Source organism: Haliotis rufescens, unplaced genomic scaffold (assembly GCF_023055435.1).
Source record: "Haliotis rufescens isolate VD_foot unplaced genomic scaffold, xgHalRufe1.0.p SCAF_4, whole genome shotgun sequence".
NCBI classification, from domain to species: Eukaryota; Metazoa; Mollusca; class Gastropoda; order Lepetellida; family Haliotidae; genus Haliotis; species Haliotis rufescens.
Genome location: NW_025964112.1, coordinates 44,266,053 through 44,291,211, shown reverse-complemented (window position 1 = coordinate 44,291,211; position 25,159 = coordinate 44,266,053). Strand labels below are relative to the sequence as shown.

The 25,159-nt window shown below is 39.8% G+C and overlaps 1 protein-coding gene across 3 annotated transcripts in view; it reads left to right on the top strand.

Annotated features, from left to right (window-relative positions):
• LOC125371552 overlaps positions 1-15,860 on the top strand; it is a 65,025-nt gene extending 49,165 nt beyond the window's left edge. For all 3 annotated transcript variants that reach the window (XM_046501572.2, XM_046501573.2, XM_046501574.2), the window contains exon 2: positions 14,693-15,860. In XM_046501572.2, the coding sequence (XP_046357528.1) occupies positions 14,693-14,800 (108 nt within the window). In that variant the 3' untranslated portion in view covers positions 14,801-15,860. The remainder of the gene's footprint in view (positions 1-14,692) is intronic.
• The last annotated feature ends 9,299 nt before the right edge of the window (positions 15,861-25,159 follow it).

Sequence of the window (25,159 nt, the reverse complement as noted above, 5' to 3'; positions counted from 1 at the left end):
GTCACGTATATCCAGTATATGACACGTATAAGGCCAGTGGGTTAACTGAGGACGAAATGTGCCAAATCCACGCATCAGAACTATTGCCTTGACTCTCACAAGTAAAGGCATGTCCATTCCTCATTTGTACTGGAAATACTGCAGGGTCCAGCAAATGTACCACCAAGTCACCGTCTTAAAGATTAACAACACTCCTTTAACACAGTCAAGGAAGGGCCTTCAATATACATTTTTCCCAAACAGTATTTGAGACAAGTGGAATTGATACCATATGTATCCTCAAAAACGCTTGCATGTTTTGCAATTTCAAACAATTCTGTCAAAGCATTTGATTTTCAGCGTTGTAACCGCTATCCACATGACAAGCTTAAGGAAATAATTCTTTCCTTTATCCACGGGACAGTTGACACTGGAATGGTGGCCACAGATATAGTTGACTCTTCAATTGTTCAGGACAATTTGTCAAATATGGAGGCAAATGTCATCTGAGATTTACCGAGAAAGCAATATGTGAAACGCTGGACTTCCTCATAGATAACTTGGCCTTACTAGCATCCTCAGGGGCACATTGGTGCTACCCCTCTTGCAGATCTGTTTCTTTATGCTTATCAATCGGATTTTCTTCTCGGATTGGCGAAATAAAAAACAAGATCTTTGTTTAGCGGTAGCGAGAACTAAGATCTGACTTTAATGAGATTGCCTTTTCGCCCAACTTAAGCTGACAGTGTATAACAAAACTACCGGACAAAAGAAGTATACACCTAAAAATTGGATTTGACCCAAAAATTACAAACTTCATAAAAACATACTAGGCTGAAGACAATCGCCGATACACTGTAAACTTAAGGTACAATATCCGTTACGGTATCAAATACATCACCATCGAATAACCATTTCTCGTTTCTTTCACCATCTAACCACCATCAAACATGGAGTATATTTTCTTTTGCCCTGCAGTTTATTTAAAGAGGTACTGAACCAAACCTGTTCCTATATTGGAAGTGAGTGAGATTTTACGCTGCTTTTAGCAATATTTCAGCAATATCATGGCGGGGGACACCAGAAATGGGCTTTGTGTGCCGTACCATTGGGGGAATCGAACCCGGGTCTTCGGCGTATCGAGCGAACGCTTGACCACTAGGCTACCCCACCGTCTTATGTTAGAAGTAGGTATACTTATCAATATAAAGTAAATCACCTCATGGATTAAAATTCTACACTGAGGAATATAGCTTTCTCCACAATATACGTGCAAATGTATTATTTGTAAAGGGGACGTCGCATATGTATGACATGACATAACCAGACCATACTGCTCGACTAAGAGATTGATTTATGTTATCATATACAGCGAGCCTCGTTACCTTGAAGTCCCTAGGGCTTGACGCAATATTGTAGAATGTTTCAGATCGATGCAAGATCGATGTGGATGTTGCCACGATTCACCTGGTTCGACATGTCACTGTAACATTTGAGATGTGTGTATGGGAATATTACAGCTACAATCAAGATGATGATCATCTGTTAGTGATTCGTCTCGCTTCACCTCCGACCACATGCGAACATGGTTCACAATCTCAGATAATTAGTTTTTAGGTTTCCTTCTAATTTAGGAGTTGCGTCCCTTGGGCACTCCAGAAACCTATGATTGTGGGTTCGAATCCTGATTCGCCCCTATTATGTTTCTAGGTTTGTCAACACCATACCCGTGGTCAAGTGGTAAACGTCTGAGACCTGCATCACTTCGGGCTTTCCTCCCACATTAAACTGACACGCCGTGATATTACTGGAAACCTGTCAAAAGCGGCGTTAAACCCAACTCACTCACTCATTCACTCACTCCACATTAGGTACAGATTGCATCGGTATAGATTGTCTGATTCATTCTCTGTGCTCATTTTGAAGCCTCAATACACTAGGAACTTTATATGTGATCTGGTATTAAACGTAAATGTATTACGGCACTGTCACTCACAAGGTTGCATTTTGTCTCACGTCCTTTTTCTGTTGTACATTAAAGAACTAGTAAATGAAATATCATCCAATGATACGAGAGGTATTTTTTATCGATGAAACTATGCAAGATCTATCAATCTTACTATGTCCTGATGATGTAGGGGGCAGTCGGGTAGCATAGTGGTTAAAGCGTTCGCTCGTCACGCCGAAGCCCGGGTTCGATTCCAGACATGGGTACAATGTGTGAAGACCATTTCTGGTGTCCCCCGCCGTGATATTGCTGGAATATTGCTAAAAGCGGCGTAAAACCATACTCACTCACTCACTCACTCACTGATGATGTAGCCATTTTTGCGGACTCCATGAATCTTCTCAGGCGCAAAATTGGTAACACTAAATGAGTTTTGTCTAAAATGGGGATTAAAACTTAATACGGGTAAGACCAAAATAAGCTGGTGGAATATCAAGATGTGAGAAATGCTTTCTCAATGGAAGCGTGTTGAGGTTATATCGTATTACAAATATTTAGACATTGTATTTTCGTGTAGAAATAATTCACAACAGCTTGTGAGACACTTGGCATACAAGGTGAAAGAGCTTTACATGTCATTACATAAATGCCAATTGCATCTTTATTCAAACTGTTTGATGTTGATGGGACGGTCATGTTATTTGGATCAGAAGTGTGGCGTACAAATACAATTTGGCAATTGAAAAAGTTCACACAAAATTCTGCAAATTTCTATTTCACACAGGTTAAAAAGCAACAAGTGACGTTGTATTAGCAGATTGTGGTCGCTGTTATCAAATGTCCACAGTGGAGTTATTTCATATTGGATAAGCCCTATCAGACAACCATTAACAAGATACTCCAGACTTCTGACAACCAGTGTTATGACTTGCTGAAAACACTAGCCGAGGCAGGGGACGTAAACTTGGTTCCTTCTGGAAGAATACTAATACGGCTTGCGGCATGTCTGGCTCGCACAAGGTGTAAGTGACAGAAGGGAGTTTCTGAATATTTGGAAACGATGTGGTAAAGATAAATATCAACAAGAATGGTTCATGAGTGTACAAGCCTCAAATTGTGGACATTATTATTCTGAATTCAAAAGTTCTTTTGCATCTGGACATATCTTGTATCAATAAAGGCAGTGCACCTCCGCTGAGTCTTAACGAAATAAGGATGTAATGTTCATACCCATTAGTGCAGCTAGATTTTCAAAGAACACGGAAATTGAAATACATCCTGTCAATACTGTAACCGCCCTCGAATATCACGTACTGTTAATATGTCCAGAATATGCAAGTTAAAGAAATGGTTACTTGCAACAGTACTTTCGAAATCGACAATCTCGAGAAAAGCTGTATCATATACCCCAAACCGAAAATGCGAACATGTTATTAACATTTCCGTGTTATTGTGCCGCATATTTCTCATGAGGGCCAAGAAGCCAATAAAATCCGTTATGAAATTCATGTTCAAGGTTGGCCTGTAACTTGAACAATGTCATTGTGTATATGATTGGCCTTTTGGCCATATTTAAGATATAAACGACGAGTGGAAGTTGTTTCTCGTTCAATAAAACAACTCAGGCAGAATAAACCATGAGGTGCGCAGCCCTGAGTGTTTTTTTCTACCTGCAGGGTTTTATTGTACGATAAAAAAAACTCCAACACGTCGTTTATTTCTTATATGAGGTATCAACATTATGTACAGCCTCTTTTAAGGATGGCGATAAATTGTACAAGCTTTAAAAATATTTACCAGTTTTCAAATAATGATGACTCCCTCAATAGAATCTGACCTCGGCAATGTCGGACAAGTACATTTTATGCACAGGTGGGTATTTCCCACATATTCTCACAATCCTCACTTCGATTACATTGTCAAGGCACAGAGCTCGTCCCTCCCAACACTGAGTGAGTTTGGTTTAATGTACAGTAGCTATAATAGGCTCACCTTTCCGCGAACATCAGGTGTCCTCACTATTTGATAGTGAGTCATAAACATAAACATGTTATAATCACAATCGTACAATCGACTCTGCTTTTGTCGGAGATTTCTTAGGAATGTGGAAAGGGTTTTGTCGCTTTTATTTATTTGAACATATCACAGCCTGTCAGCTTGCCGCAGATCTCAGACGTCCACGAGCAGGGCAATGGTGCTGAAACAGCAGGAAACATGGTCTTGTCGAGTCTTGGACTCGAACCCACGACCATAGGTTTCTGGCACTCCTACCCGACACCGATTGTCACAGTTCATTATGGTGCTTCAGACCAGTGGACCACCTTTCCCTCTTGTAATTTCTAACTATATATATTTCCTCGCTTGTTGTATTATACAAAATCAATATTGATCACAGAATTTAATGTATATAACATTCAATCTAAACAAAAAAGACAAGAATCTTTTAAACCTTGTCATTATTTTGTCAAAACGAATCATTTTCAACTTTAGAAATGATAGATATCCACCAATATTCTGTGTATTCAGAAGTAGCTCACTGACGTTTATAATATAACAATATGCACATAAATTTTAATGGAGATTATTTCATAAGCTGTCATATTTTATTTGCATGAATACATTGTTATGCAAAAACCAAGCAGATGCTTTGGATAAATAAACAAATCATAATTATTTTTTAAAATCTACCCAACGTGCGAATTTCTATTGCACACAGGTTAAAAAACTGAAAGTGAAGTCGTACAAGCAGAATGTGGTCGCTTCCTACTGTTCATAAAGGTGCATCCCCTATTGGCCTACGTCCCATTGCGCATGCGTGAACTGTAATGGTCGCAGTTTCAACGCTCTTCAAAACAAATGATATTCTACAGACTACACGAATGTCCACAATGCAAAAACATGCCCAGTATGGATATCTCAAGGTACTGATTTGATCTATGGAATCACTTTTCTCATAACAGTTCCTACTTAATTGGAAATAACATCAAACTTTCTATATCATTACAATGTGCTGTGTGTTTGAGGCTGATTAGAGCTCACGTACCAGCCGAGCTTGGAGGCTTCTACCTTGATTGGTTAACAATGACCGATGTTGAGGAAACATTCTACAACACCCAGCCAAGCGACAGTCAGGACAATGCAATCTATGACGAAGTCAAGCGTAAGCTGGGACACAAAGACAAAGAGTCTTTCCAACAATCTTTGATTGAGATATACAAGAGTGACCCACGTGAGCTAAATCACATACGTGAAAGTATTTACGACCATGCAAGGGATACATGCGATGATTTTCCACCTGGGAAATTGGTTTCCCGTAGAGCCAAGAACAATGATAAGCAGGCTGTACTCAACAAATACTCACAGGATATATACTACATATTTCACTATGTGGAAGGTGGCATACCGGATCATGTATTGCAAACAAAGGTACTCAGTCGAGCAAGCATTAAATCCATGGGAAACCAGTCTATGTGTACGCCTAATGAAGAGGATGACGATACAACTGAGCACACTACAGCTGACGTCATACCACTCGAGGAGAGTGACTCAATATCTACAATTCTCAGCCATGTTATACAGATAAAACAGTGCATTGCTCGTGGAAATGATATGGCTGAAAACAAATTAGCACAACTGGAAAACAAATTCACCCGCGAAATGAACTTACTCAGGGAGGCTATCTGTGAAAAGGACAAACTTGTCAATGAACTAAATAACAAACTGAGCGACTCTGAAGACAGGCGCATGGAGTTGAGGGCAGAGCTAAAGTTGTGCAATCAACAAAACAAATCATATCGTGATCATATTATTGAACTGGAAAATGAAATGCTCCGGTTGAACTACTCAGTTGACTCCAAACTCAAAATCATCGAAAACAAGATTACCACTATATCTAACAAGCATAAATCTAATGGTGAAAATAAACTTAACGTGACAGTAGCTCATGCCGTCGAATCACATAAAACAGATGGCCCATTTACCACAACTACATCTCCAACAGCATCGATGTCAAATACACCTGATATTACCACGGATGAAGACAGATCAGTGCAAGACAGACCAAAGCCATGTGTTCACTCAGACACCCAGCGTCGTGAACGTGAGACAACACCTACCCAAGATAACATCGCTACGGGCAAGGATAAAACAGGACACGATTACCTTGATCTAACTGAACGGAACTACGACTATGACTTCACCTACCAGGATGAACATCGTGAAACAGAGCCGTGGCAACAGGTGAGATCGAGCAAAACCCACCGATCCCCCACTGATAACCACCTCACCCACGAGAAACCGAAATCGTACCCCATCAGATCACTGGCAAAGACGTATCACGCCCTAGAAGGTGTACCGAGAATCCGGACAAAACGACTAGTTCTGTACAACATCAAAGCTGATGAACCATTTGACACTGTCAAAGATCTGATATACGAGTACGCCCAGGATATGCGTGTGCGTGTCACCTTTGTCCGACTAATGAAGAAGAATCAACCCTACAACTACCAACACACCTACACTGTGCAAGTGAACATCGACTATGACGACTATGAACACTTCGTTTGTACTAATCCAGATTTTTGGCCTCCAGGTATTAAAACGAGAGAATATGTGCCCAAGACCCGGATGCCATCTCGTAACGCCGACTCTCATACCCACAGGTAATAAAACATTCATGTGTCACATCCAGTTTAGAAAGGACACTGTGATCAAGGTGGGTGTACTCCTAATGACGCTATCATTATTAACATGGAATGTACGTGGAGTTCTCCACGGTACGGACTATATTCGTCAGACAATGTCTCGACATGTTGATGTTGTGGCCCTACAGGAGCATTGGCTGCCTGCAAATAGAATGTCTAAATTAAATATGTTTCAGGATCTAAATTTGATATCCTATAATGCTGTTTCTCCGGAAACATGCTGTTTTCGGGGATCAGATGGATTAGCAATCTTAGTTAATAGCAACAGCGAGTGGAAAGCTCACACTATCACTGTAAGCACAGACCACGCAATAGCTATCAAACTAACTCGGCGACACTTCTGTGATATTTATGTAATAGCATGTCGCCTACCTTCAACTAATGTACTACATTCTGTGTATTGTGACGCCCTTAACGAACTCATAGATATGTATGATGATCTCTGTGAACAGGGTGTTACTTTTATCCTTGGTGATCTTAATGCAGATATTTGTAAGCACAATCTCTCTGCCCGGGATAAGCTAGTTAGCACTGCTATATCTGATAGACACCTCCTACACACCATTAGTGAGTTCGCAACCCATTCCCCACGTTATACATGTAGATCCAAGGATAACACCTTAAAGAGTATGATTGACTATATCCTGGTACCCTCGTGGATAAAAGACCATGTTACCGATCTCCATGTTATAGATACATGCCCTTATACGGTGTCAGATCATCTCCCATGTTTATTATCTATGTCATTGAGAGCCTTTGGTCGAAATAATCTCAATATTAACCCCCCTGTTCCAAAATGGAACAAAGCAAGTCAAGATGATATACTCATGTACCAGTGTGAATTTGGTACATATCTTAACTCCTTTCACGACTGTAATCTGTCTTGTCAGCCTGAAAATGTTGACACATATAGCGACCATATAAGTAAATGCCTTTTACTTGCAAGTTCCAAATGTATCCCTAAATGTGAATATAAACCTTATCTTAAACCATTCTGGAAACCTGACGGACTAAATGATGCACATTACCGTATGAGGGTTGCTCGACGTGCATGGCTAAATAACGGTAAACCCAGGGACGAAAACTCAGATTCGCGCATCTCTTATAAAACTGAAAAGAGACACTTCAGGCGCCTCTATCGAAAATCGAAAAGGTCCAACAAAAAGAATACCCTAAGAGAAATTGAGAGGTCAGCTGAACTTGATATAAATTCTTTTTATAAAACTGTTAGAAAACAACGAGGGAGGGTGGCCGAGATACCTATACTTAACTATAAGGATGAATGTGGTTCTACACCCTCAGCTATTTGCAGATTATGGGGTAAATATTTTTCAGATTTAGCCAAACCCTACCATTCCGAAGGATTTGATGATGTATTTAAAGAAGATATAACTAGTAAGGTACAGATATTTAAACAAGTACGAGAGAGGCCTGATGAGGAATTGGAAAAAGAATTTACATGTCAAGAGATAAGAGAGGCCGTCAAATCCCTCAGCAGGAATAAATCCCCAGGTCCGGATAAGATTACAAATGAACATATTATCTATGCAGGAGAACATCTTATTTATTCCTTACGTATACTTTTTAATCATATGATGCAACTACAATATGTACCTTATGATTATAGACTTGGTATGGTCATACCAATATATAAGGGGAAGAATGAAAAATCTGACCCTCGAAATTATAGAGGTATTACTCTCACATCATGTCTCTGTAAACTCTTTGAAAAAATACTGCTCAAACGTATAGAAGACAAACTATGTAGACTTAACCCAGACTTTCCTGATATGCTACAGTTTGGTTTTAGAAAAGAACATGGAGCTATTATGTCAGTATTTACTTTGATCGAAGGCATTCAGTATTACATACAAAGGGACTCTGCAGTCTATGCAGCTTTCTTAGATAATGAAAAAGCATTCGATAGGATATGGCACGATGGATTATTTTACAAACTACATAAACTGGGCATTAGAGGTAATACATGGAAATTACTACATCATTGTTATACAAATAGTTATGCTTATATTTCCTTCCAAGGTGAACAATCAGACACATATATGGTTCAGCAAGGTGTTGGCCAAGGCAGAGTAATCTCTGCTTGGTTTTTTCTTGTTTTTATAAATGACATCATTACAGCCCTTAGACAAGCACAATGTGGCATCCGTGCATATGGTATGGATATTCCTGCAGTCTTGCTTGCCGACGATACTACACTTATTAGCGCATCACCGAGAGGCTTACAAACATCCCTTGATATTGTACATACATATGCCTCAAGGTGGCGCCTAACATATAATCCATCAAAAAGTGCAATAATTGTGTTCACCAAAGCAAAACGCAAGGGATATAACTGTCATTGTAAACTTGGTAATATACACATCACTACAACTGACTCTACGGTGTATGGTGGAATACTTCTAACATACAATCTGTCCTGTAAAACAAGAATTGAAAAGTACTGTCAGAAAGCAAGACAAAATATTAACTCCCTAAGATCTTTAGGATTAAATAGTTATGATCTTCATCCAATTTCAAGTGTGAAAATATGGCTCAGAATGATACTCACAACCAGCCTCTATGGATGTGAATTACTCTATGACATCAAGGGTCAACATGCCGCTCTGTTGGAAGGAACGCAAAGATATTTTGCACGCATTGTACAGGGTCTTGATAAAAGATCTCCCTCAGAATCTACTATTTCGAACCTTGGACTTTGGACAATTACTGCATATATTGATAAATGCAAACTTTTATTTCTTGGTCGTTTATGCAATCTGAACTGTAATAACTTTGCAAAAGATATTTTTTGCGCGTCCATTGCAAGCCCTGTCAATTCAAAGACAATCTGTGGAGATCTTAAATCAACACTTGATAAATACAATCTGAGTCCCTACCTTCGTGCATATACTCAGTACGGTACTTTCCCTCCAAAATTGAAATGGAGAAATCGTGTTAACGAAACTATATGCAAATACGAAGAACAATCATGGCTCACAAATGTATCAAATAACGCAAGCATGTCCCGTTATAAGAGAATTCATACGAAATTACCATACCATGTACTTTGGCAATTAGCTTTTCTGTACCCGGAATATCGACCTGCTTTACAACTCTGTGTGAAAGTCTCATCACGTAGTAAACTTTCGAAAGAGTGCATGCTCTGTAATAGGCATGCTTTTGACTATGACAGCCACGTTATTTTACATTGTGAAGCGCTGATATCAGAAAGAAATGCGTTTTTCTCTTCTCTCATTGACGTACTTGACGTTCAAAAATATGTTGATTTTGAAATGCAAGATGAAACAGATATGTTATCAGTCTTATTTGGGGCTGAAACAAAATTTACTCACAATCTGGATCAACACACCTGGGAAACTATTATACTTCAGTTCTCCTCGTATCTGTACAAACTAAGCATCTTCTGATATATATCTTCTAGTGAAAATCTGTCATCATTTAGGTATCTGAATTTGATAAACTGTGTGTAATTGTAAATATGTTGTGCCTTTTTTTATTGTGTTAACTGCGTGTAATTGAATATATATTCATTGTAATCTTCGGAATCGCATCTGGAGGAAATAAAGAATCTCTCTCTCTCTCTCTCTCTATACCCCAAACCGAAAATGCGAACATGTTATTAACATTTCCGTGTTATTGTGCCGCATATTTCTCATGAGGGCCAAGAAGCCAATAAAATCCGTTATGAAATTCATGTTCAAGGTTGGCCTGTAACTTGAACAATGTCATTGTGTATATGATTGGCCTTTTGGCCATATTTAAGAAATAAACGACGAGTGGAAGTTGTTTCTCGTTCAATAAAACAACTCAGGCAGAATAAACCATGAGGTGCGCAGCCCTGAGTGTTTTTTTCTACCTGCAGGGTTTTATTGTACGATAAAAAAAACTCCAACACGTCGTTTATTTCTTATATGAGGTATCAACATTATGTACAGCCTCTTTTAAGGATGGCGATAAATTGTACAAGCTTTAAAAATATTTACCAGTTTTCAAATAATGATGACTCCCTCAATAGAATCTGACCTCGGCAATGTCGGACAAGTACATTTTATGCACAGGTGGGTATTTCCCACATATTCTCACAATCCTCACTTCGATTACATTGTCAAGGCACAGAGCTCGTCCCTCCCAACACTGAGTGAGTTTGGTTTAATGTACAGTAGCTATAATAGGCTCACCTTTCCGCGAACATCAGGTGTCCTCACTATTTGATAGTGAGTCATAAACATAAACATGTTATAATCACAATCGTACAATCGACTCTGCTTTTGTCGGAGATTTCTTAGGAATGTGGAAAGGGTTTTGTCGCTTTTATTTATTTGAACATATCACAGCCTGTCAGCTTGCCGCAGATCTCAGACGTCCACGAGCAGGGCAATGGTGCTGAAACAGCAGGAAACATGGTCTTGTCGAGTCTTGGACTCGAACCCACGACCATAGGTTTCTGGCACTCCTACCCGACACCGATTGTCACAGTTCATTATGGTGCTTCAGACCAGTGGACCACCTTTCCCTCTTGTAATTTCTAACTATATATATTTCCTCGCTTGTTGTATTATACAAAATCAATATTGATCACAGAATTTAATGTATATAACATTCAATCTAAACAAAAAAGACAAGAATCTTTTAAACCTTGTCATTATTTTGTCAAAACGAATCATTTTCAACTTTAGAAATGATAGATATCCACCAATATTCTGTGTATTCAGAAGTAGCTCACTGACGTTTATAATATAACAATATGCACATAAATTTTAATGGAGATTATTTCATAAGCTGTCATATTTTATTTGCATGAATACATTGTTATGCAAAAACCAAGCAGATGCTTTGGATAAATAAACAAATCATAATTATTTTTTAAAATCTACCCAACGTGCGAATTTCTATTGCACACAGGTTAAAAAACTGAAAGTGAAGTCGTACAAGCAGAATGTGGTCGCTTCCTACTGTTCATAAAGGTGCATCCCCTATTGGCCTACGTCCCATTTGGCCTACGTCCCATATGACCTAAAGGAACAGAAATGACCTTTTCCATTTGGCCTACCACGGATTATTTTAAACAACCTTCACCCCTATTGACAAAAATGGTTTGGTTTGAGCTTAATTAGCTCTTGTTATTTCACACAGGCTTCTTCAGTATGTTCAGTCACAGAGAGGTGGTCGACCCGGAGACAATATAAGTAGACTTTGAATGTTCAGGACGTATGGTTCGAAGCTACTGAAGCTTTAGAACAGGCTAAGGTTGAGAGTCCTGCATGTCAGCTGTTCAATGATTATGTCGTGTCAAACTGTGTTTGGGATGATGCTAGATTTGGTGTTGCAATACGGAGTCACCATGACAATGTTGGTCCAAGAACTAATAATCATCTGGAAGGTTGACACAGCCACTTGAATGCCAAGATGAACTCTGCCCATCCAACAATGCTCACCCTCCTGGATGTCTTGAAATCACTTGAAGCTAGCCACACCAGATATCTAGCCCAGCTGGCCCATGGTGCCAAGCTGAAGAGAAAATATGTGTACCTCGATGGTCAGCTGCCCAGACTCCGAGACAGACACCAGCAAGGAGAAATATCTTCCTTGGCATTAGCAGATGCAGTAGCAATCCTTATTAAATTACATTAAAAAGATTCTCTTAGCTTGTATTTCTCTGTTGTTGGACTGGTTCATTTTTATCACTCTTGGGGAGACGGGTAATTAGTGAGTGATCAACCAACCGATTACTTACTGTAATTAAATCCTCTAAAAGCGTAGGCCAAATGGGACGTAGGCCAATGGGGAGGACACCTTCATAAATGCCCACAGTAGAGTGGACATCAGACAACCATTAACAAGATACTCCAGAAATTGTTATGATTTGCTGAAAACACTAGCCGAGGCAGGGGACGTAAACTTGGTTCCTTCTGTAAGAATACTGTTATTTAAATACAGCTTGCGGCATGTCTGGCTCCCACAAGGTGTAGGTGACAGAAGAGTGTCTCTGAATATTTTGCGATTTAAAAAAACCGAATCATTTTCAACTTTAGAAATAATAGATATCCACCAATATTCTGTGTATTCAGAAGTAGCTCACTGAGGTTTATAATATAACAATATGCACATCATCTATCATTTTAATGGAGATTATTTCAATAAGCTTTGGTAAAGCTGTCATATTTTATTTGCATGAATACATAGTTAAGCAAAACCGTGAAGATGCTTTGGATAAACAAACAAATTATAGTTATTTTTAAAAATCTACATAACATGTTGTCCACAGCGTTGCAAAATACATGCAATCAACGTAACTCACTCTACACGGGGAATATGTCAACGTCCGTCATTTGATTAGTGCCACCTGAATGAACTACCTGTGTTTTGTAATGGCTGAACCCTACCAATCTCAACTGTATCAAATGAAACCAGCGAGGTGTAGATTTCAATCAGTGTCGCCATCACTATACGTGTATTCTTATTGAATTATTTGGTAAATATGAATACGAAGTGATCACAAGAACACATAGACTGCGAAAAAACGTGCATATACTACTCCGCTTTTGATAGGGACTTTTTATCTTTCTATAATGCACAAAATTGATTATGATTGTCAAGTGAATATTTTACTATAATGGCATATCTGGGCCCACGTGCACAAAGCGATCTTAGCGCTAAGATGATCTTAACTCCCATACTTTAACATAGGCTTACAATACTCTTAGCACTAAGATCGTTTTGTGCCTACGGGCCCTGATATCCCTATCAAAATTTGAGTTGTATATATTTCTATTACGGTAACAACGTGTTTAAACTATTAACTTGTGATAATAGAGAAAGATCATTGGGTTAATAGGTTTAAAGCCATTTGGAGCACACTTTAAATTGTTTGAAGCAGCATTGCGTGTTGGAATAATATGATCAGTTTGAGCACGGAATAGTCTCTAGTATTCGCTGTGTTGATCTCGGTGTTTTAAAGTTGAAGTGATGCATTATAAATTAGACACATACGACGGATGTACGTGTTCTTGTTGAGGCGTGTGAAGTTACCTGTTCTAAGAAAGACCAAACTGAACATAGTGTTATGTAAATAAGTGAGTGAGTATAGGTTTACACTTTCAGCAATATTCCAGCATATCATGGCGGACGACACCAGAAATGGTGTGTGAAGCCCATGTGGGAATCGAACCCGGGTCTTCGGCATTCCAGCGAACGTATAACCACAAGGCTACCCCACCGCCCATGAAAATATATATAACAGTTTTTTTATATACAATTGCTGATAAGAAGAAAGACGTGGGTACTGGTGTCAGTTTCTCTAATGAGCACATACAATGGTTCCGAGGGTATTTTAATTCCTAGAGTATGGTCGTTGATATGCATCGATAATACCTATGGGGATAGCACGCGGCCTTGACCTTGTAAACAAAAGCGACACAACTTTCCATAATCAATCTTATTAAAACCAGATCTTAGTTTTCGCTACCGCTAAACGAAGATCTGAGGACATCCCATTACGGGTCACGTCAGAACGACCTTTCGTTAATTTTGACCGACCAATGAAATGACTGACAAGAAATCGACATTAGCCAATCAGAAGGCAGCTTTCTCGAGCTATACGACACTAGTTTCAAACTGGCGACTACTTTCGAAACATATTTTGACGTATTCTCGATTAAAAATGTTAAAACTGATAAGAAGGACATTCTGGAATGGCTTATAGATGGCCTAGATTGTATGGATATACTCATAAAACCCGAAACTGTCATTCGGAATACCCCGTTTTAAATATTTCTTGGTTGCATGATCAGAAAACACATTCCGACTGTCACTTTCACGATCTGGTAAGCGACGCTCTGATTGGTTGGATGAAAGGTCGTTCTGACGTGACCCGTAATGGGATGGCCTCAGATCTTTGTTTAGCGATAGCAGCCTCCTAGACCCCAATGTTCCCACGAACAAGTAAACAACAACAAATCTCGAGTACAATTGTCTGTTTGTTAAATGCATTATTTGTGATTAATGAGTATCATATTTAATTTTTATTATCTTATTTTCACAGACGCGGCGTTCAAGCTCCGCCCTCAGTTTTCCTTCCACCCCCGCCGTCAGCCCCAAGCCCCACAGACCCGCACGAGGGGCAGGGACAAATCAGGAGTCTTTTGGTTAGATTTGGACACCCACCAAAACACGTCAGTGTCCTGACCAAGCTCCTCACAGCGTTATCCATTGGCGGAAGTACTATACATGGAGGATGACGAAGGTGTCACGCGCTGTCATGGAGCGTGTTGTGCAACAATGGGAGACAACTACAGGAAGTAAATTCGTGTCAAGGGACACAACTTTAATCTCTTCGTGTGGTTTTAGGGATTTTCCGATAAACGATGGTGATAAAGTCGTCGCAAAAGAAGCAAATACATAATATATTGCTCTTTCATCGATATGTACTGTTGTATTCAGGCAATTAACATGGATTACAGTCATTCCAGTTTACCCGACTCGTTACGTGATCCACGAACCCTTTGAACTGTGGGTGATATATCAAAGGAACTCGTTAAATCAACTGTGATACATTCCCGAGGACATAGAAACCCAAAATGAGACTGCAAGAGATTCAAACTCACCTGACCAGAATGGCTTGGTGAATTAATGAATTTATGTTGTGGCGAGTCGTTCGTTTTCGAACATAATTTTTACTTTTTCAATTTCTTCTCTTAGACAAATTTGGGGGTAGGGGTGGGGTTGGATCTAAGGGGAAGCAATCTTTTTCAGATTGTAATTGTGGTGCCTATATAACTTGCGAAAAAGCATGACATAATGGTATAAAAAATTAGACATGTTCAAATTGCTGACATCCAGCTTTTTTTTCTTTCTTACAGCGCAGTGGGATAGCCTAGTGGTTAAAGCGTTCGCTCGTTACGCCGAATACTCGGGTTCGATTCCCGACATAGGTACAATGTGTGAAGCCCATTCCTGGTGGCCCCCGCCGTGATATTGCTGGAATATGGCTAAAAGCGGCGTAAAACCATACTCACTCACTCATTTCTTACACTTGCAAAGTTTGGACTTCTTATGTGGCTAAAGTGAGTGAAAAGGGCAGATTTTCGAAGTTAGGGAGACAGTGTAAGCGATGAATGTTTTAACATATGTTTTTAATGTATTTATTTGCATCTATGAAGAAATCAACCAAAGATTATTCATGCTTCATTAAAACCTCCAAATTCAGCCTCCCCGGCACATTCATTTTATCCTTACAAATGCATTCAGTCATGTCATAAGTCACAAACATGCAATTGAAATGAAAATAGTCTAGTTCTAATTCATATGAACATATCAATCTCATTAAAATCAGATCTTAGTTTTCCCTACTGCTAAACAGAACGACCTTTCGCGAACTTTGACCGATCAATGACTGACAAGAAATCGACATTTGCCAATCAGAAGGCAGTTTTCTCGAGCTTTACGACACTAGTTTCAAACTGGGGACTACGCTTCGAAACATATTTTGACGTATTCTCTATTAAAAAAATTAAAACTGATACAAAGAACATTCTGGAATGGCTTACAGATGGCCTAGATTGTATGGATATAATCATAAAACCTGTAACTGTCGTTCGGAATACCCTCTGTAAATATTTCGAGGTTGCACGATTAGAAAACACATTCTGTCTGTCACTTTCATGATCTGGTAAGCGACGTTCTGATTGGTTGGATGAAAGGTCGTTCTGACGTGACCCGTAATAAGATGGCCTCAGATCTTTGTTTAGCGATAGCGAGGACTAAGATCTATTTTAATGAGATTGATGAACACATCTAGTAACAATTTCTAGTCTTGCTCAATGTAAAATATGCAGGTCTCGTGGGCCAAGAAAGGGCCCTTATCAGCCTGTTCTTTTCGTCTCATCGTGTGTTTTGTACCCGTATCTTTGCGTCAGTCGAGCTACAGTGCCAATGGCTCTATTTTTATACATGTCAAACTTGAACATTTTCACTGAGAAGTCACAAAGTGTGTTTGAAAAGCACAAACCCTGTTGATTATCTGCAAATGGCATCCAATGGAATATTAATATACCTACAAAACGAATAATGAAGACGACAACGGGTAGCTTGGATATACTAGGCATATTGCCCAGCGGTATATTAATACCAGTAGTCCAAAAGCCCCATGGTCTGTTCGTTATTTACCAAACTTTCTTTTCCTGGCCTCAGTGAATGCATGTAAACATTATCTTGTGTTATTATTTATAATATACGCATTCCACCTTTAAGGCAACAGGAGCGGTGGTAGCCTAGTGGTTAAAGCGTTCCTCGTGAGGCCGAAGACCCGGGTTCGATTCCCAACATGGGTACAGTGTGTGAAGCCCTTTTCAGGTGTCCTTTGATATTGCTGGAATTTCTAAAAACTGCGTAAGACCACATTCGTTAAGGCAACAACTTCTATATCAATGAACATGAAACAACGAAAGGTCTTCAAGTACAAAGTACTGGCGATGATATCAGGTATATATATTCAAGGGCGTGGCCAGCTGGACTGGAGTACGTGTACCTGTTGTTGTGTGGTTCTCTGACATTCAAACGCATACGCCAGTAACCGTAATGGTATCATCGAGCGCTCAATGTTTTATTCAAAACAAAATCTTACATTTTCCCAGTATTTTTCAGGCACGTTTTCTTCTACGTATAAGTTTTAATTGGTTGTTATAACACTGTAACGTGTGCAGAATTTCTGTATTTAGGTCACGTGTTACTGTAGGTCTTCCAGTCTCTGGGTATCGTTCGATGGCGTCCTTTAAAACATGCTATACTGCATTTCAAGTTGCCTGATTTAGGTCTAATGTAATGTGTCATGTATGGAGCTGTTTGGATAGACGAAACTGGTGGTAAGCAGACAGGCAAGGTGGTATTTGCACAACTTGAACAAATACCGTATTCGACGTAATAAGCGCCCCGCTCTAATAAGCGCCGACGGCGGTATTTGCTAATATATTGGCTAGTGAACAATCCCAATTAGCACCCCTTCCGATTGATCAATGTTCACAAGCCTTATTTATTCGCGGACAATACGCACTCGTGTGTTGTATGCATCGTTAATTATGGACATAAAATTCTAGAAACATATATCTGTCGTACATAAACATTTCAGGCTGTCAGCATAAACCACGAAATTGTTCTTTCAACTGTTTTTTTTCACCAAAATAATATTCTTATAGGAGCCCCCTATTTCTAATTTTGAGAGCGCCCTGAGCGCTTATTACGTCGAATACGGTAATTGAACTGCCGAGCATAACCCCGCTTTACGTCATGGGCGGTGAAATGTTCCGATGAAATTGAAAACATCAATGCCGGAGAACAATCAGTCTCGAAAATCTGCCTCAACGGATTACATAGTGCGTAAATGTCAAAGTAGTGAAGAAGAATCAGTGATGACACCAAGCGTTAGAGAAAAGAGCATCCCCTGCTCTGGCGGCAGCACCCGCCACTCACATATTTTTCATTTAAACACGGGCACGGGTGGCCCAGTGGTCTTAGGCGCCGCGATTCGCTGTACAGAGTTGCGTCCCTTGGGCAAGCCAGAAACCTATGATTGTGGGTTCGAATCCAGGTTCGACCTGATTATGTTTCTAGGTTTGTCAGCACCATATCCGTGCTCGTGAGTTTCACCGAAGTGATAAACGTCTGAGACCTGCATTACTTCGGGCCTTCCTCCCACATTAAGCTGACACGCCCTGATATAACTGGAATACTGTTAAAAGCTGCGTTAAACACAACTCACTCGCTCATTTAAACACGTGCCAGTGAGAGAACTCCTTTTAAAGGTCACAATATCATTGTCATTGTTGACAAGCGACGTGTCATATTTAGTCAATTCCTCTGAAAAACTACTACAAATTTCTTAAATGATTTAACCCAGTGGACAATACAATTCCTGTATAGTCAGCAAATTGTGTATAAACTAAAGGCCCAATCTTGCCAAATTTGAAAAAAAAACATTATTAGAAAAAAAATGTATTTTATACTCTCCTCTTTAAAGGTATGCACAACGACCCCTTAACTCACTGAATATATGTTATCTTACTCGAGTGGCCAGTAGTTTGTGCCAACGCGTGCTTGCCGTGCCAGAATCCGCTAGTTCGAATCCTAGATTCGCCTGTCCTTACCCTTGGTTTGTCAACAACAAATCTGTGATTAACGTCTGATCGGGTGGTCAGGCTCGCTGAATTGGTTAGTGCATGTAATCATATCCCAATTGCGTGGATCGATGCTCATGATATCAATCACTGGATTGTCTGGTCCAGACTCGATTATTTACAGACCGCCGTCATAAAGCTGGAATATTGCTGAGTGCGGTGTTAAACAACAAACAATAAAAAATTAACGTCTGAGAGCTGCATCACTTCATCATCCTGCAATATGATGCTGGCACGCACTGTATAACCTAAATCATGTGGATAGTAGCGTAAAGCTTAACCCCCTCGCCGTCTAACATGATCAACGCCTTACAACTGGTCACAGCCTTGAGTCAGTAATAACGTTAGAGTTAAACTACTGCTGCTTATGGAATCCTAGAAGAAACATTGTCGCCCTTAAAAAAAAAATGCTTAAGTGTCAAAATTATTCAACGTGCGACAATACGATCATGACCCTTCAACGATTCCATAGCTACTACATAAACTGCCGGGCAAAAGAAAGTACACACCCATGTTGGAAGGTGTCTAAAAAATGAAACAAACAAGAAATGGTTAGTCGATGGTAATGTATTTGACACGGGTATCGTAGTTCAAGCCTCAAGTTTGCAGTATTTCGGCGACTGTTATCAGCCTAGGAACGTTTTGATAACGTTTGTAATATTTTGGTCATTCAAATTTTCAAGTGTATACTTTCTTTTGCCCGTCAGTTGAGGTATGTTTTGATACTGATGCTAGACGACATGTTAGGATAGATCTACTCTAATCTGTGTCTGTGTTGCAATCAAATAGTGCTCGAGGCAATTGACCTTTACACATCAAAATCCTCTCCCCCATGAGGACTCCGGAACAGAATATGTACCGTATTACTTCTACTAGACGCACTGGCGTCAGTTAATTTCGCGCAAGCCGTTCACCCGGCGTCTACTCTGTTTAATGCAAACTACCTTACCGAATCCCAGATTGTATAGTCATACAAAGGGTGTATTTGCAGAAAACGGTCATAATTTAGTGAAGGGACATGCAGTGAGTTTGAGAAAGGAGTTAATTTAATCAGATAATAGACCCAGCCTCTTTTGTTTGGACAGAGGGTATGACCCGGTGTCAATGAAGGGCCGACGTGTATTGGAAAAGGGGTCTAATAGAAGAAATACGGTATCCCCCGCACCCAATGTCAAAAAATCAAATAAACTGTGCACCGGATGGTTGCAATGCGTGGCTAGCTGATTGTGTCATCGTACCTCAAGTACCTAGCTCGTTGCTCATGACATCAACCACTGGTTTACCTGAGCTGTACTTGATTATTTCCACATCGCCAATATATAGTTGCAATACTGCCGAGTATGACGCAAAACTCATTGACTTAATTTCACTCGAACCATAAATAATTCAACTTTAAGGAGGATCAAATATTGTTCGATGAGATTTTCAGCAAAAACCGAATAGCCATTCTGTTGTGATAAATACCCATTCGTCACCCCTCGCCCCTTTCCGTAACCTGCAAGAACACGAGTTGGTCACGAATGGATAAATACCCTGCACCCATTCGCCACCGAACTTTCGTTTCGGAAGTGACGTCACAATCTCATGGATGTAAATCGATTGGACAGCTATTTATAGCGCCATGTCATTAGAATCGGGTTCGAAACTAATGGCCCAGGATATTTATAATAAGAGAATGGAGATATATTGCTCTTGTTAATGCAAGAATGCAAAAATTAGAATAAGGCGGATATTTGAGCGTAAAACAGTCGATGGTGCCTTGAGTATTGCAGTGAAAATTCCGTGATACGCCATACCGAAATATAAGCTAAGTGATTATTTTGAATGGAATGTCTCACTTTTGTCTATGGATCATTATTATATGTATAACAGCAATAGAGAATGACACGGAACAAATGAGCCAATAGGATTGATTTTCTGATTGTGGATACCCTTGAATTTGTAATTTTCAGTGAATAAAATACATAACAACCATTTATGTTATTATTTTTCCACTGCCAATTATTGAGATCAGGTGGACAGTGGTGCACTAGTGATGTGCAGAGGTCCGTCTATTACTTGATAATCGTTAAAAAAGAAAATTAACATTAATTGGAAAAACTACAGTCATTACAACTCTTGCTCTGTCAAAATTTTTGCACATCTTTTCATCCTTGACTAACACACCAAGGACTTTTATCGATGAATTAAACAGAATATTCTTTAAATTCATTTTGAATGATAAACCGAATAAAATTAAAAGAATAGATTTTATAAAGAATTATTCCAAGCATGGGAGACCTAGAATGATAAACTTGAACATGTAATTATAAGTTGTTATCCATAAATTGTGTCTACTGTGTCATTCCCAACTGTACATTATGACATTAAACACATTTGTCTCCCGGACAATCATGTGTGGGAGATACGCTCTGTCCTAGACTGGTTTGCTTGCGCTTGCCTACATTCCTAGTATCAGTACAATTTTTTCAGGAAATCAATGTTGTGAAAACATATTAATAGCATTGTTTTCGTAAAATGTTTGTTTTCTACTTTTATCTAAGATAAATATTTAAGCTGAAATATGTCCCATATTCTCATTCCCGGTTCTGAAGGTACCACATGCAAAATACAATTTGTTTTACCCTCTGGGTTACACATATGAGCACAAATAGTTAAGCACAATTTCTTTATTTTCCTTATAATCGAACCCGGGTCGATAGCGACTAGCCTAGCCTCCATGCAGTGACGCCATCCCACTGTACTGTCAGTGTTTGTATACTAATAAAATCCCAAACTTGTGCAATATCCGACATTTTATATATATAATATCCCCGATTTTACACACAAAAAAAGGTTGATTTAATATTTCAGATGTATCAAACTTACAACCTTCGCTGATAAACCGCAATGCTTTGGTAATTCTCTTTTACAAGTACATGTACGCCAGAAAAAGGTATTTTACGTCTGTTTCTTCAATTTAAAGTTAATGGATAGTGTGTTTGAAACATAAAATTGTATAAAACTAATTATTTTCAGATTTTTCTTTGGGTGTATGAGTAATACAACACTTCCCCTCGTTTTTTTACGAGCTGTTTTGTTTGTTTGTTGTTTAACGCCGCACTCAGCATTATTCCAGCTATGTGACGGCGGTCTGTAAAATATCGAGTCTGGACCAGACACTCCAGTGATTGACATCATAAGCATCGATCCAGGCAATTGGGATACGATGACATGCATCAACCAAGTCAGTGAGCCTGACCACCCGATCCCGTTAGTCGCCCCTTACGACGAGCATAGTCGCCTTTTACGACAAGCAAGGGTTGCGTGGTATCTATCGTACACTTACAAGTGCAAGTGAGTTCAAAACAACACATCTGGAAAATACAAGTTGTTAAAGGCATCATTCACTTATGTTTCGTTTAGAGCTGCGCCCCCAATGGTTTATTCTTTCTGCGGTGTTTTATCGTACGACAAACAACGACCAAGAGTCGTTTATTTCTTAAATACAACCAACAGTTGACAGCTAGAAGCAGTAGTGGCACATTCTTGAGGATGTGGATAGTTGATAGGAGGGTGGTGTCAAATGTTGCAGGAAGGCACGAGAGAGAGAGAGAGAGAGAGAGAGAGAGGGGGGGGGGGGGGGGGGGGTACGCTTTCTTAGTAAAGTACAAATTCTAGTAATTTTTTCTTTTGGTTGAGGCCGGGATCGGGGGGGGGGGTCAGATCCCTGACTTTGTGTGCTGACTATTAGGTGCCTCACTTTGAGAGTGTGGGTTAGAATCCCGGATGGGACTTCCCACCCAGTCCTTGTACTTGGAAACATACAGTATTTACCAGCAAAACAATTCATAAATTAGAGTTTTGTGATTCGTTTAAATCCATTACAGTTCCCTCGCATGATTTTGAAAATGCCGTATTTTATCTGGTTCCTGATTTCAATCTCATGAGCAATAGAAATTGTTGGCAATGTTTAGGAGCTTGTGACGTCACTGATCGTAACAGTATGTAACTAATACCCAGGGTAATGGAGGTATGCACGTGTATATATATACATAAATATCTACAAAATAAACATAATAAAATCAAAAAGGAGCTCAGACTAATCACCAATTTCAGGCCTAGAGCTGAGGCAATCTACACTTGCCAAATCATTCTAGGCTTGAGTTGGAGTCCTCTTTAACTTGTTTTCTCAAGGGTCTCGGACTAACAGTATACCCACCACGAGGCATAGTCTTTGGTTTAGCCCCTTTTATGTTTTGGAATGACACGGCCTGGGAATTGAGCCACCTGGGGATCGAACTACCAGCCAGCGTCAATTGAAAGGACCAGGAAGGATAAGGTCCTTGTGGGTCCACAGGACATGACAATTATTAAAGTTGAGCACAATTTTGAATTCAAGTAGCATTAGTGAACATGTGACCACTTTTGGGACATATGTCTTCAAAAGGTTGAACTCATTTCTTAAATAACGCAAAGGGGTGTGTTATCATAATCTGAAAAAGGGAGTTTGTCTGTTGTTTAACGCCGCACTCAGCAATATTCCAGCTACATGGCATCGGCCTGTAAATAATCGAGTCTGGACCAGATAATCCATTGATTGATATCATGAGCTTCGATCCATGCAATTGGGATCGATGACATGCATCAACCAAGTCAGCGAGCTTAACCAATCTATCCCGTTAGTCGCCTTTCACGACACGCATGGGTTGCTGAAGACCTATTCCACCATGAATCTTCACGGTCGAAAAATGGAGCATAACTCCTAATTGCCTCATATCCAAACTTACAAGTTTACTAGGGCGGTCGGGTAGCCCAGTGGTTAAAGCGTTCGCTTGTCACGCCGAAGACCCGAGTTCGATTCCCGACATGGGTACAATGTGTGAAGCCCATTTCTAGCGTCCCCCGCTGATATTGCTGGAATATTGCTAAAAACGGCGTAAAACCATACTCACTCACTCATTCACTACATGTTTACAAGAAATCATAGATGACAAGAAGACTATGCATTTCACATGTCATTTATTTCTAGTCAGCTTGTGAAATAGATCGATACAAATTGTATAAGGTTTTATAAAACATGAATGTGACAATGTTAAATTATGGGATGACTTCATTGTCCATATTGAGCAAGGAAGGGTCACAATGAGCCCTGCTCACGACTTCAGATAGAACTTGGTAGGTAGTGCGTTCTTACCAAACACAATGTATACTCCGGAAAGTTTCATAGAAATAGAGTCGTCTATGGTTGAATCTTAGAACCGATCACTTGATAGTTTGGTTTATATTTGGGGGGCGGGGGGCGGGTAGATCTAATTTGAGAAAATAATTTGAAGACATCGGAAATAATAATATGGCCTCAGGTTTTACCCCAAATATGTGTTGGTTGGCTGGAGAGTCAATGTGTGTTTGCAACAATAATATTTTGGGTAATCCTTCTTGATACAAGACATAGGTGGATCCAGAGGGGACGGCCACCCCCTAAACCCCCCCCCCCCCCCCCCCCCCCCCCCCCCCCTGAAAACCATATATAGTATGTTGTAGACCAAATCCCACCCCCACCCTCACCCCTTTCACGACTCTATATCTTGACAGTGACTGAGCGGGTGTCAACAAAGGAATATGGATACCACCCCCCACCCCCTGCTCCCCAACCACCACCTCCTAAGAATATTAAACGGTTGTCCTGGAAGTCATGTAATGTCTTGCTGCCCAGCTGATGTTCAATCACTCATGATAATTTGCATGATGTCCCTGATAATTGTCAGACATGCCACCATGGTCACAATCCCCACATAGAAACAACTTTACATTGACATAAACGACAAACACCCACATGGTTATGGACTCACTAAGGCCTTTAAATTAATTGGTTTCCAGAACTTAGGGCACCAATTTTAATGAAGCTGGTAAAATAAAGGACTTGCTTTTGACGAATGAAAAACATAAAGTCAAAACACCCCACACAGAACTGAAACCACATCTATGATGTGAATGGGTTTTTCAGCTGGTTAAGGTAAATCACTAATTCCTGTAAAGAGATGGATTTTCTATGGCATGTTTTTAATTTCACATTAACATGGACCACAGTGCCATAGAATAAGTTTGGTCCAGTCATTTCTTTTCTTTTATGACTTAATTTATGTAGGAAGGTTCTTTGGTTTGGTTAGGTTTGTTGTTTTACTCAGCACTCAGCAATATTCCAGCTATATGACGGGGTCTGTAAATAATCAAGTCTGGACCAGACACTCCAGTGATTGTTATCATGAGCATCGATCAACGCAATTGGAATCGATGACATGCTTCAACCAAGTCAGCAGCCTGACCACCCGATCCCGTTTGTCGCCTTTTACGACAAGCAT